General features: G+C 45.3%; 2 protein-coding genes across 2 annotated transcripts in view; one reads left to right on the plus strand and one right to left on the minus strand.

The window, feature by feature from the left end:
- The window catches only part of LOC109467929 (neurobeachin-like), a 144,644-nt gene that overhangs the window by 101,638 nt on the left and 28,147 nt on the right, over positions 1-14,859 (plus strand). The gene's annotated exons all lie outside the window — the stretch shown is intronic.
- LOC109467928 (protein mab-21-like 2) lies at positions 3,279-5,344 on the minus strand. The gene has a single exon (XM_019766084.1). The coding sequence runs from the start codon at positions 4,928-4,930 to the stop codon at positions 3,851-3,853; it is 1,080 nt and encodes a 359-aa protein (XP_019621643.1). The 5' UTR covers positions 4,931-5,344; the 3' UTR covers positions 3,279-3,850.

Below are 14,859 nucleotides of genomic sequence, written 5' to 3' on the forward strand. Positions count from 1 at the left end.
GTCACGCATTTGGCAAGGTCATTTTTATTAGTCGTAGACTTGGAAATGGGCTGATATTGAGCCTAGTATATATGCTGGCTTTCTGCAGCTGAGTGGCTATATCTGTTCCCGCTAACTCCGTACGCGCCGCCTGTCATTTAGAGAACATCCAACCGCGGGAGCTGAGAGGAGCTAAAGCTACCGCGGCAAAAGCCATTTTCTCGGTTTTCCCAGGAGCTTTTCCCGCCATTTCGCGCGGGTCGCAAACGGGTCAGGAATATTAGCGGAGGTACGGAGGGTGTGAAACACAGGCGGCGGCTCCTCTACCTCTCCAATAACGCTTACTCGTTTGTTTTCACCTTAAGTAGGTGCTCGATGTGATCATTTAGGTGGCCATTAAGTACCCATCCATCTATGGACCAAGCGCACAGAAAGAGGCAGGGCGTATTTCTCCCTTATCCCCCGTACACAGGATGGGCTATACAAGCCACATCACTCAACATTACATCTACATCCCCCCGAATAGCTTTTAACGTCAACAGGGTGACTTGCAACAGTATCGGGTGTAACGCACTCAAATATTTCTTTTCTGATAACGTCTTCTCTTTTAATCTTTCAGAAAGAAATAGTCAAAACGGTATGAATGAGAAGGAGGCGTGTGGTTTGTTTCTTAGACACAGAAATACAGTGCAACGTACTTTAACTTTCTGATTGAGCATTCTTATCTGTTACTAGTTATACACCTGTTTTTATAAAACAGTTTTGTGTTGTTTTGAAACATTGTTCCACCTGCTATCCTACATTACGTAGTGTTGGTTTTTCAGCTTCTAATATGACAAATACCTCCCTACCTTCTGTAAGGTATGTGTGTCAAAATGTTTTCATGTGTCCACTTTTTTTCCTACTGCATATTTTAGCAAAGATGATGCGATCATATCTTGAAACTCCATATGACAACAGACTGGTACATTTGGCATTTTTTAAGTACTAGTATTTTTATCCAATATCAAATAGCTAATGGTAAACCTTATGTGGTTTGTTCTGACGTTTCTGAAAATGTCGTGTTATCCTTCGCGTAGTCATATTAGATACTGTCGGCTTTCCTTTGGTATTAATGAATGATCGGTGGTAATTGTTGTGGAAAATTTCTATGACCACAGCTCGACATGTAAACAAGCCTTAATAAATAATCCAGTGTTGATAGCACACAGATCACCACGTTTGATCCTTCGTAACTCCGAACCAATATTCATATATATCAGGAGGGTGGCTAGTTTTGTATTATTCACATACCTGTCAGCTATCGGCGTTTGAGCATTTGAAGTGGGTATTATTTTGTTCCAACATATGCATGTACTGTCTAGGCACGGAGACTGAATTGTTTTGAGTGGTGGTGTGATGATTATACATTGTTGCCGAATCGTGTGCTTATTATATATACATTATACACTGTCGTCGAATGTTGTGCTGGTATCTGGCTTGGATCAATGTGCGTTTAAACGTTGTCCACGCTATATCGGGAAGCAATAAAGGGATAGATTCAGTTTCCAAGGGACCAGGGCACTTAACGGTCTCACTTGTACCCCATTGCCTTGAATTTTTAATGCCGCCATTTCCTGGGCCCATCATCGCGTGTTTCCCTAAACTGCCCTCATCTCACCTTTTTGTTAGACGTACTCAAATAGAAAATTGGGCGGATTTTTCGCCGTGCTGTTGAGCTTCAAATTTGATCCCTTGCACGTCATATTTCATTTCCAGCGTACCGTGCGTTTTACACTCATTCTCTGCTATAGCTTAACGAGTTATAAAACCATACGTCTAATCACTAGCACACCGCAAGGCGTCTTGACTAGTACCGGGACTAGGAGACACCCTTCTTCACGTCTTGTGGACATCTTAGCCCGGCGGCCGCTAACTTTGAAACTCTATATATACACTAAACTGTCTGTATCTTGTGAACACTTTGAAGATTGGGTTTGTATGTGGCTCAACATTGTCATAAAGGGGCAAGGCAATTTAGGCCAAGCTTTGCTAGGATGAAATATTTATACAGACCGTTTTCGTCGCCAATTGATAGCGATATGGCGGCCATGAATTATTCGGCACCAGCTGGGGGCAATGTGGACACTGTTGCCGGCGATGACACGTCCCAACGAACCGCCGAAATTAGAATTTAGATTGTAGAGAGGAACATTTATTTGATCAAAGCTGTGGTATCATTCGTTTGTATGGCGGAAAAAATCTCATCATACCCGCGCCATGTTCCCGTAATACTGACGTCCCAGATCGGCGATTTTCAATCACATTAAGGGAACATTAGGCCACATTTTCCCGCCATTTACCCGCGATGTATCGTCTGCAAGCGATACACCAATTTCCCTCCCAATTTCATTTTCCCCCAGAAATGAGAAAATTGTGTAAATACAAATTCTATTTATGAAGGCTCGCCCGTAGCGGTGTACTGTACGGTGTTATACACCACCGGTCCTTTGCACCACCGCGATATGCTTCTCTCATCGAAATTTTCATGCTAGAGGGCAAGAACTTAATGACACCCGTGCCATTGTCCGTGTTTTAATTTCCACGAGTGTTCTGTAAATGTTTTATGAACCTGTTTCAATTTTCCTACCCCTGTACAAATGCATGCTCCCAGCCAGTTCGAGCGCACCCGACAAGGTGTTTACATGTTAGCAATTCATACACGGCTCCTTTCATGTCTCAGGTAGAGAAACGCCGACTTGGAGTCTGATACGCGACGATTATATCAATATTTAAACAGTCTTTGTTTACAATTACTCGGTCCTTTTCAGTTTTACCGTACGGTTTTATACCATTTCGGTTTTCGTGTGTAAGCAAACCGATCGGGACGATATAACACACAATACCGTGTTTGTTAACGGCATTGTTCCTGCGAAAAGAACAACAAATTGCGCGTGCGGAAGCCAATTTTGCACACTTTCACACCTCTCCCTTTTAAAACAAACCATCTTCAAGAATCACAGAGGTGAGGAGAAGAATTTCCATGTCTGAGAGGTGCTTATGTAGTAAAGAGGATGCCTGCGGTTTGTTACGTTTGACACGGTGAAACAGGGCGGCTCACATGTACCCGCGAACCCGCGTGGTGTCTCAGCTTTTCTCATGCACTTGGATGTCCCCCCTTTATCCTACGGAATCCCCTATGTTTATTTTTACACAGGTCTAGACTTCGTGATGACGTGCTAAACTCAAATGTCGTACAAAAGATTGAAACGGACTGGCAATTTTTTGTCTTAAAATAAGGACTCGGGCACGAGAAATGTTTCTGTGTACTTTGTAATTGTCACTTCCATGTTTATTTAGCTTTACTCTCGGAGATTTGTCAAAGGTATCGCATGCTCACTTATAATTAAATTATAATGGTTGTGTAGCAACACATTGACTTCTTTGAGAAGATAGTAGCATCTCCGAATAATTTTTTGGCCGATACATGTTTCGGTTTGTATAAGTAATACTTGTATTTCTTCTGGAGTTGCACATATTTTACGTCTCTTCTTTCAGAGACGACATATTGAATCTACTGCCTACTACACGATCTCGACACGTCGTCTACTAAAGTATGGGAATTCACGTTCGAAATGTTACAATTCCGTGGCGAAGGACAGGAATGAACACTAGCTTTCCTTTTTTACCTAACGATACACGAACAATTAGACAGTTTTGACCGAGTAAACATTGCATCTGGTATAGGTACATTATGACAAAGTCATACAGTTCAAATGTACATACATGACGGGGTTGCTTGCTTCACGCTTACATCATGGATACTCCTTTTCCAGAATGAACACACAGAGTCAATGAGGAGAAGCTTTACCTAGTGTCTCGGCCGGTAGTGTCAGAGTTTTTCTAGGCTCTTGGGGTTTGTGAGGATCTCCCGAGCTAGTCTCCAGGTCTGTTTGGCGGCGTTCTCTAGCGCGGAGGGCGCCTTGCCGTGGAACAGGTCCACGTTGGGCAAGAAGTAGTGTGGACACTTCCGGCATTGCAGACACGAGATGAGCTGTAGCAGTATCCCGTTCAGACGGTCGCCCAAGCACGTTTCGTCCCAGTCTATCTCGCGGGGATGCTTCTCGCATTCGTACAACACCATAGTCTTCATGTGATAACTATTCAGCGGGTTCCCGGGTAGGTCCAAGTGTCTGTCGCGCAGAGTCTTGAGGATACTGAGACACCTTCTACGACAGCCCCCGAGCAGGAGCTTGTCTTCCGCCTGGTTGAAGCACAAGACCCAGGCGTCGCTTTCCATGGAGGACTGCTTCCCTTGCAGCGCGTAGCACTCTTTGGAGAGCAGGTCGAAACCCTCTGCTTTCACCTCGGCGACTAGGTTAGGGCCCGGCCAACCGATTTGTGGCATGGGCCAGTGCGACGCGCTGCGAGGCCAAATGCCCTGGCACTTGAAAGCAGTCGTGATCTGCACGACATAGCGCTCCCGAATACGTAGCTTTACTTCCGAGGTGTCAGGGATCATTTTGACAATGTCTCGATAGCTACATTTGTCGCAGGCCTGTGCCACAAGCGTCTGAAAGCGACTACGGATCTTACGGGCCGAGAGGTAACCAGAAGCCGTGATGAATTCGACCCAGAGAGACATGGAGCGCTTACGGCCGTCCGACAACTTCAGCACCGCGCAGCCCGGGATCGTCCCGTCGTCCACGAAGTTGAAGACCCCCATCTGGTTGAGGTACAGCACCACCTCGAACTCCGTCGGCGAGAGGACCTCGAGCCCGTCGAACCGCCCGTCCACCTCGCACAAGGAACTGATGAACCGCGGTTCCTGCACCTCCACTTCCTTAAGAACATCCTGGACTACCTTGCACACTTCTCGGATCGTCTTTGCTATGGCGGATTTCCGCGACTGGCATTTCTCCTGTACGTACTTGTTCAGCTGGTACAGGAGCTTGGACTGTGCGGCCATCATGACTGGGACTGCGACCGCTCGCTGCTCCGTACCGGACCGGGACTTGTGGCGGTGTGGCTCGGGGGCCGGGGGCACTAGCTCCGCTGTCTGAGTCCAGATGTGCTTTGTATGAACATCAGCTACAAACTGAGGTGGTTCCAGGCGATTTCCCGGTCAATATCTTCCAGGCCTCGCGGCACGGGGCACTTCGCGCTCTGTTTATCTTTCAAACATCCTTAAGAAATATGTCAACAAAAACAAGCTATCGCGGCACGCCATCCACACAATTATACCTGTCAGTCGTCCGCCGGCGAAGTGTTAATTATGGAGCTAAGTATTCCGCGCCGACCAATCAGGACGCTGCTGCTTGCTCATTTGCCAGACGTAATCTTCTTAATTAGCAATAATTTTATTACTCTGGCGACAGGACTCCTCCTAAGGGGGGAGCATATGACGTGGATGAAGGGGTGGCGTTAGCCGGGTTGAAAAAAAAATCCCGCGTGTTTTCCTGACCAAACTCGCTCAGCCATTGCTTCATTCAGGCTGTTCATTGGGGCGATCGAACATGGCGTATTCGCGCCTTTTGTCAGAGCGCATGACATTCTGACAGTTCCTGCATACGTACAGGCTGATGCATGCATACGCCGACGCGGTAACTAGTAGCAGAACCCTATCACTACTACCAGCTTAAACATGTACAGCAGGCTCGCCAGTTTTGTTATTTTAGCTGATCCTATTACGGCTCGACGAGCACCTCCGTGTTTATATTTCGTGGTGGGTAGGGGCTTCGGGAGCGTGCGCTTCACACCCAGAAGTGTTTACTTGTTTGGCTTGTCGATGGGGAAACTCTCCGCGCAGTTAACGTGTAAACGATATAGCCGACGACATGTCCGATTAGCCCTTCATCGCGTCAAGCGTAAACAGGGAACGAAAAGCGAAAGTATGAAACACACTTGGCTCGGTACGTCCCGCGGGACCCCCACGCCCGGATTGGTAATGGCTGATTGATAACCTTGAGTACTGATTGGTCTGGCCGCGCGAGATCATACTGTTACACACTAGTGCAGCACGATGCGGGCAGGTCTCTGAAATGTTTCCCAAGACGACGTTTTCCCCCGGCGGAGCTGGCTTCTATCAAAGCGGGGAGGCAGACATGCGCCGCGCGGTCCGGGCCACTCAATCACCGCGCGCGCGCCGGGGGATGAAGGGACGAGAACATGATGAAAAGCGGGTCGTGGCGGGCTCTTAGAACTCGTCTTCTCAGGGGTCCGACGCGGGCTGCGTAGTTTCTGCGGTACCTGATTCCGAGGCGACAGGCCAGTCCCGCACGGATCTGCAGGTTGTTTCCTACAGGGAGGGTTATATGGTTCTGATTTAGCCGTCGCATTCCTCTTGCAAAAATTTTAGCGAGGCGAGACTCTCGTCTGGTCTAATCTCAGCTCGTATCTCAGGCGAGTAGCGCAGTGGGGGCTCGAGTTCGCCCTTATCGGAACATGTCTGTTCTTAATATCGATAAAAGTTCATTAAACCAACGCCTTAATAGCCGCTGCTGATGACGTCCTTACATCCTCCCAAGTACCCTATAAATCTCGGCTTTATTGGGCTTCACGCTAGTGCGTCAGTGCGCGTCGGCCTCTGACCCGGCCCGAAGCCAGGACGGTCCTTCGGACGTACATGTACATGTAGGGAAGCGACACGGCCCTCGGCGTCGCCTTCCTCCACTTCAGCCGGTCCCCCCACAGCCGTCAATCTCACTCAGCCTTGTGGAGGTAATTAATGCCTTATCTTCACGGTCCGAACACTTGCCCCGTCCCCCCCATTTTGTCTTGGGTACTCAACAAGTACCGTGCAGCCGCCCTATCAAAACATTCGGCGGGTCGCTGGGCTTTTCCAGTCCCGAAGACGACGTCGAACTTCTGGTCGCTTCAGACGCGATGTCGGCTGATCCTTAGGGTCTGTGGATCGGTTTAAAAGGTAGACAGCAGGTCACAGACCTTTATCTTCCCCTTACAATTAAGTGTCTCCTGATTAAGAAATGTCAAGTCTCCCACAACCGTCACCAAAGAGACCGACAGTTTAGATTAATACTTCGGATTCCTCTTTGAAGCTGCGTCACAGATAAGGAGACACAGTATCAACTATTGTGCCAACTGTTCCTTACTTGGCACTGTCACTTGCTAACAAGCCCAAACTAGGCTCTGGGCGGAAAATGTGGTGCCTTATTGGGATGGGACTCTCCAGGTAGTATCGTGTACCCACACTGGCGTCTTGAAGGCTCAGTTTTGACACCTTTGATGATCCACAGTCAAAAGTCTAGGGGCTCAAGCCAAAACAAGGTCTGCGCTGCCTTTCATGTTCAAGTGCTCAGCGATCAAGTGAGATTAGAGCGGCTGCCCTTTGCTTCCCTGTGTAACCTTGCTGTGTGCCTGAAGCATGCTACGGTTGGGATGACTTTAACTACCAATCTGGACCTGCCTATCAGTGTGTTAATGGGGTAGTCATATTTCCTACCCCCACAACTCGGCCTGTCACAGACAAACACAAGGGACTGGGACATTCACAAGGCCCACACCCGATATCAAAATACCCTGATCACAAGTAATGATAAAATCATGGACAGAATCTGGGGCAGTCGGACATGTACAGATAGGGTCATGGGGAGGATGTTATAATTATATAAAACTTTAGGCTGAGATTAATAATAATACATGGCTATAGGAAACAACAGCACATCTTCTTTATCAGTAGTCCTACTTACAAATCAAGAAATTCATTTTCTAACTGTACTAACTGACTGAACATAAGAGTGGCATAACATTTCAGATATAACAGTTTCATGTATTTTATGTATTTTCATATACAAAAAGTGCAGTGAAAGATTTTGGAATGTTGAATTTTATTGAAACGATGGAACCTGGTAGTGATTATCTCAGTGTTTATTTCATGCTGTGAACATCATGTACAATAAACATTGCTGCCCGCGAACTATACAATGTTTCTAAACATAATTTCTGTGACAGAAAATAAAGTTCTATGGAACACAGTTATTGAATACTTACAGTTGGTACCAGTATTGCAGGGAAGGGACTGATGATAATGATCTTGAACAAATTGAAAGGGGAAATCAATGTCCCTGACATCCAGTTCCTGCCAGATACTTGTTTAATACAACATGTAGGATGACATTTGCTTTAATTGGAGGCACTCTGATGGGAGAACAGGCAAACCAAGGGGACAAGGTTGAGGAGATTAGGATAACTTGAGAGTCTCTCGGGCTCTTCAGACTGGGGAAAGGGGAGGCAGGGCAGAGAGAGAAGTCAAGATGATTGTCATTTAATTGGAGTGGGAAGGATACAAAGAGTTTCTGATAATAGAAAGGAGGTTTGATATGAATTTTGTGGACTAGACTTCATCTAAGACAGGCATATCAATGTACCTTTTCAAACAACTAAGGCACACATTCAATGCAGATAGGGTGATTAGTGTAAAGGTGCATACTAGCATGTACTTTGTTATTTTTGTACCATATATGCGGGGACAATTCCTTTGTATATCTCTTTCCTCCAAAGATGCAATGCAGTAATATTTCCCTTTCCAATGATATTTTGATTTGCAAGAAGAGAACGTCTTTTCTAATTGTCACCATAACGATGAAAGCCCAGCGTGTCCAACACCTGCGCATTTGTGCTCGGCCTGATGCGGACACTTCCGAACAACGGAAAATTAGAGAAAGAACCATCTGTCTGTGGTGATGCACCCCTGAGAGAAAACAACCACTTTGTCCAGCAACACTTTCATGGAGAGGTAGTGGTCCTCATTACAAGACAGAGTGCAGCCGACTAGAAAATGGTGATGATTCAGAAGGCGAGTCCTGTGGGAGTGACACCACACTTGCCAACAGTCCCTGTTTAGTAGGGGAACAAATGGACATTGTTCCGCCCATAATTTGGGACAGAAGAAGCAGCTCATTTGTGGTGCTCCCCATTGTGGCTAGGCACAAGACCAATGGTAGACATATGCCAATCTATAATGACCTTTTTTTTTCTACAAAACACAATGAATATTTCACATTTACAGGTCTTATATACTGAAACAAAATGAGCTCACTAAGACTCGAAAGGTATACGTAATGCATTGCTCCTAATAATCTCTTGAAATGTTTCTACATTTTCCTAATTTCGCATCAACATTTCTATAACCATCTTATCAGCATGATTTCATGGTGCTTGGTTAACCTCTATGATAAACACTGTATTTCACGCAACTATAAAAGGACACATCTCCATATTTCCCAGATGCCAAGTGCAGATAATATTCTGTAGAACTGTTGCAGGCTGTAGTTAATGATGTAATGAGGCTGTGTGAGTGATGAGGGTTTGTTGAGAGTTAAACACTGCCCAGCAGGGAAGGGGGTGTCCCACACAGGTGGTCGTTCCAACACCTGTCCTCACTCCCACTGATGATCTGCACTCATCTCTACACACAAAGGCTGGACACACAGGTTACATCCAAATGCCTCTGGACAGTTTCACTACATATATTGTACAGTATTTTAAACAACTGACCATTTAATGATTTCTGATCAATATGTTTCTCTTATTCTTTTGATGACATTCTAGTTTCTTTCATCTCAACAACTTGTTACTGCCATAGTCACAAATGAAAAGAGCAATACTTTTATGGTTTTGGGAATCTGTACTGTATTTCTTTGTTGCTTTTCTAAAAGTATTTGTTGAATATCTTATCGATTCCTCACATCTTCATTGAAGTTTTTTTGGTCTTTAAATTGATATCTAATTGATGTGAGTGGTGAGTGTGGCTACGCTCATTCAGATTTGCCACACATTTGATATCATGCATCTACATTGTACCAGCATTCACCTGTCTTACAATTACATGTCCTTCTCCTCTTACCAGACAATATAATTGATGGTTGGGGTCTGATGTGAAATGGCCTGTAAAGCTTGGTGGAGGACAAATGTGGTTAGAAATTCACCATGCATACATTAGTGTCTGCAGACAGCCATGGCTTGTAACAGCATCTGCATAACACAGGTCATAATCACATTACAAATATGTCATCAATGATGATGGTTTCTAGATAGGCATCAAGCACTGTCGTTTGGTGCAACTACTTTGATAGAGAAATCTTGGGGACATTTTTCAACCTGTATTCACGAAACTTACCAATTCTACGTTTTAGCACAAACCTTCAATACCTAGTCTATCTGCCAACAGGTGCTTGTTTTGTTCAGGCCAAGGGCTTTCATGTAAGGACTATTATGTAATCTCTTATACAAGCCATTACCTGACACATTATTGGGTTAAGGTTACATTGTGTGACATGGCTTCTTGTGTCTAGGGTTTGGTTCAGTGGTACAAATAGTGACAATCTGAGGTTTGCACATGTATCCAAGTATACAGTATAGATTATGATTCAATATGCATATTCAGGTACCAAGAAATATGCTATACATTTTGATTTAAAAAACCAAGGATATTCAGAAGGATTTGCGTAGGTGATGGCTGTCGTTCCTTTGGGAGCGAGCCTGGAAGTCCCATTTTATTTGATGACTCTTGATTCCTTGTCAAGGGTGTACTCAACGCACCATAAGTGCTTCTCAAACATGGCTCCCGTCTCGACCCGTAGCTCGTTCGAAAAGCTCTTGCCGCTCTGCAGATGGCCTTTCTGGTAATGTTGCGGTCGGCGCTGCAGCAGTGCGGAGTAGGGGCCCCTCGCTTCTTGAGGGTAATGGCAGAACATGTTGACATGGCTAGGACAGGTCACAGTAGATTTATGACAGCCATTAGCAGTAATTGCTTGTTGTTTCATTAATTTCGGTGTCCTCCTCTTCAGAGCCTCCCAAGAGTATGATGAGAGTTCTATCTTTAATTATTCAACGCCGAGCGAGAGGTAAGAGTGAACTCGACTTGATTAATCGCTGCGGCAGTGTGAAAAGTTGAGAGCCTCTCCCGGAGAACCTCGCTACACCACCGCTAATGGCGACTTCATTTTGTCTCATCCCTCCGAGATAGCAGCTGAAGTGCATTAAGGGATATCAACACTGACAATGCGCCGGTATTACCAGACGAAAATAGCTGCATCATTAGTGCTAGGTTTTTTCCGCTGGATTGGTCTTCTGGCAATCCCATCCGGTAAATGCAAGTCCATCCCAGTAGTGATTGGCACTGTCCTTCCTGGAGTTGGTGATTAATGGGTAAGTCAGAGAAAAAAACAGACCGAGGCTTGATACAGCAATCTTGCTACACCACCTTGCAAATAACCACCTCCTCTCTGCCCATTATCGCAACCCTAAATAATTCATCCTCCTTTTGGCAGCCATTTTTTGCTCGCTGATAGCCCTACATACCCTGAATCACAACTTAATAGGCAGAGGAGGAGTTCCCTCTTCACAAAACGTGGAATTTACGGCCGCCTGGACGTGTCGAACATAAATTGCGTTGTTAAACTTTTGCAAAGCGACTTTCTTTGGGAGCCATAAATGTTGTGGGTGCAGATGTATCCCTCCAATCATCAGTTCATAAACTTGTAGCACGTGCCGCGCAGAATACCAAACTAGCTTTGTCAGGCTAATGCCCCTTTTATCTTCATTTACCAAGTTTAAGACTAATGACTAGCGTACCTCAGCCCATCAATTGAGCCATCAGGAGAGAAAAATGAGACCACGTTTGAATCATTACCTTAATGATATAATTAGCTTAGGAAACCTTGCAACCTCTCTTGATGTAATAATTACGTGGGGGATGGGGAAATATGTTGAGGTGCCCCAATTTATGGTGTGTGGCCGGGGTTCGAGCGCCATATTTTTGCCTGTCCCATTTGGAAGCCCTAAATTGCTGCTAATTACACACAACCTCATTAACCCTACAGGGACCCTATTTTCCACCCATGCTCCTACGGTGCATCCTTAATTGCTGCTGCATCAAGCGAACATGTCCACTTTTGGGCAAAATTATCTTTTTGTGTCGCCCATATTTTAGGACAACCGGGAGCCTCCAAGCCTAGCCGGACTACAGTCTATAAACTTCAGACAAAAATGGACAAATGACATGAAGAGTCATATTGATATATTAACTGTACATTTATGAGTGCAGTCTGCTGTGGTAATGTTACAAATGGAAGATGTAATTTCAAAGTAATATCCAGAATTACCACACCACGTGCATGATTGCCATCTAAGCACCATGTGCCCCACCAAACATCTTATCTGGACTCTTTTGTGTGTCAGAGCTGATGAAATTTTAATGAAACGGGGCAGACAATAGCTGGAACAAAATGGCTGCATACATTACATGCTATTTCCTTCGTCATTTGTCAGCTTTCAGTGACTAGCACCTGAGCAGAAATGTCATCTCAATCAGTGCACAAAGACGGTGGCGAACCTCAGCAGAAGTCGGGTCCCATCCATATTGTACAGGCGAATCCGGAGGGGGGAGTTTGGGCACGAGAAGGCCTTTGAAGAGGTGTAAAATAATAATGACCAGCATGGGCGTGAACAAAGACAGGCTGGCTCTTCTAATAAATTAAGCCCACCTAATGGCTTCTTTGTGCACGTGGGGAGACGTACAACAAATTTCGCGTGCCACCATTGTTTCTCTCCTCTTCGGGGCAATTTTTACCCACTCTGCCACAGTCGTGTGGGGCACTGACTCCTCTGGGATCCCCAAGGGACCTATCAGCGACTTGTCAGGTACATTTGGAGGCACTCGCATCCTGATCCCTTCCCAGACCTCGCTTCGCAGCGTGCCCTAGATGCACAGAAGTGACGGCACACTTGGTGTTTGGAGGCGAAGACAAGGCTTGATGGATGAGGCGAGGTCTCTGCCATTAGGAGAGATAATAGTCTGCTTGGAATTTCAGTTTATCTCCCCCACTCCATAATTGTGCACTTCACGGGTCCGGGCGAGTCTCCAGCCCCCTGCCCCAGTGAACCAGCCTGTTATCTTTATCCTGGGGATAATCTGTAAGCAGACAAAAGAAGGCAGCTTTATTGACTCCAGATAGGTGCATTAATCTATTTTATGGTCCCAGAATACAAAGGTGCCGTGTGTGAGGGGCTGTTTGCAAAGACTTGATGGACTTCATCTTTAATACCGTGACATCATAAAAGTCTAGTTTTTGTGTGTGTGTTGGATATGATTGATGCTATTTATGCTATGGAGGGAGAAGGGATTACAATTATCCAACATTCTTGTTGTTGTAGGTCAGACATCGATAAGTAATCACCAAAAGTTAAACCACTCAACATTGATGGAACATGCAATAGGCATTCTTTTGATAATGGTCTCTTGATGTGGTGATTCTCTCCTAACTTTAATCCTTTTCAAGACTTGAATGGTCCACTTCCTGAGGCAATTATTCACTGACTTTTATCTGGGTTGATGTGGTATTTACTCGGACTTTCCAATGCAGTCTAAATCCTTGAATAAATGTGCCTCTTTGATGTCAAGGGTATTGTGTCCTCACCCAAAGCTGGCAATCCATTTCTTCAAATCCGTAGAAAAATCGAACGTCAAATATCTCGGTGTGGGAATCCCCACTGGAGCCCGTCAGCAATTTCAGCCCTGGCCTTCACATCTGCGAATTCTGCTTGAACCTTCTCAGCAAACCCAGCAAGCGCCCGGTCTGTGGGAGGGGGGTTCGCATTTGCATTTTGAATGACACCGACCAAATGTCAGACATTGCTGACACCGGGAAATTGACCTTTGATATTGAAAGTCAATGTTGCATGCAGATTCTCCATCAACCCTGCCTCCTGGTTGTAATTTTCGAGAGAGAATACGATAAATGGCGAGCCCCACGAAATCAAATTGAGACGTTATTTGCCTTTGGTGTAATTTCCAGCGAGGCCCTTTTCCCAGTGACCCCTACACTGTCACTTTCCATAAGCCGTGCCATTTCTCCAGGTGTACCACACTGGGCTAAGGGCTTGCCAATATTTCAACCAGCCTCTATGACACCTGACCAATGCTATTATTGAAACACGTCGCTGATATTTTTGCTTCTTAATGTCAAACGTAAGCGAACGAAGCCTCCTGTAATACCATCATCCATCAATGTTGCCTGAACAGACTTTCAACTTCACTCAAGGATCACCTGGTGCACAGATAAAGCCGGGGAGAAATGGCTGGGCAAAACTCGACGGCAACTTCGGGACGCTTCACCTTTTCCATTCTGTTCCGTCTCTTTGAACTGTCAAATAGGATTCAAGTATGAAATCCATGAGATGGACGATATTCATCCTTAACCCTTAGGTAAATGGTCGATTTGTAGTTTCCCTGAATAGTTTCCCTGAATAGTTTCCTGAAAAAGTACCGTATCAAACTTATCTACATGCTGGTAGGCTAAAGACAAGTCAATAGGCTATCTTAAGTTCCTTTCATCCTTCTGTAAAAGTACATGATTTGTGCTCTAGAGTGTTCCGTCTCGTTTACTGCATTGGCGCCACAGTTCCTTTCCGAGTTGGCCAAGACACAAAGCTGAAACACGGAACAGTTTCAAGCGTTTCTAAACCAGTGTTGAGGGCACAGGACAGAACATAAAAACCCCTTTGAAGTTCCCATTCTGACTTCTGTAATAAGAAGTTTTACTGTGTCTTTGTGCTCTTGTAAACCTGACAGGTCCCTACTGATGGTGTCACGTTACCTGTTGTTGTGCCATGAAACTTGGAGGGTTAATCCAAGTTGTGGTTATCAAGACAGTAAACAGGTGCAGGTGCACTAGAGGGGGGCATAAATCTAGAACAGACACTGTACCCCCTCAGGATAGAGTTCAGCCATTACTGAGAGTCACAACCACAACGTTCAGTGGTGGAGGAATCACACTTACTTGCACATGTTTTAGATAAGGTGGTTTCTATTGCATACATGTTCAATTTCCACAGGGGGATATGTAACGTATGTGATAGCTGTTTGTCAAATTGCAATGA

Source organism: Branchiostoma belcheri, unplaced genomic scaffold (genome assembly GCF_001625305.1).
Source record: "Branchiostoma belcheri isolate BF01 breed outbred unplaced genomic scaffold, Haploidv18h27 scaffold19, whole genome shotgun sequence".
Classification (NCBI taxonomy): Eukaryota; Metazoa; Chordata; class Leptocardii; order Amphioxiformes; family Branchiostomatidae; genus Branchiostoma; species Branchiostoma belcheri.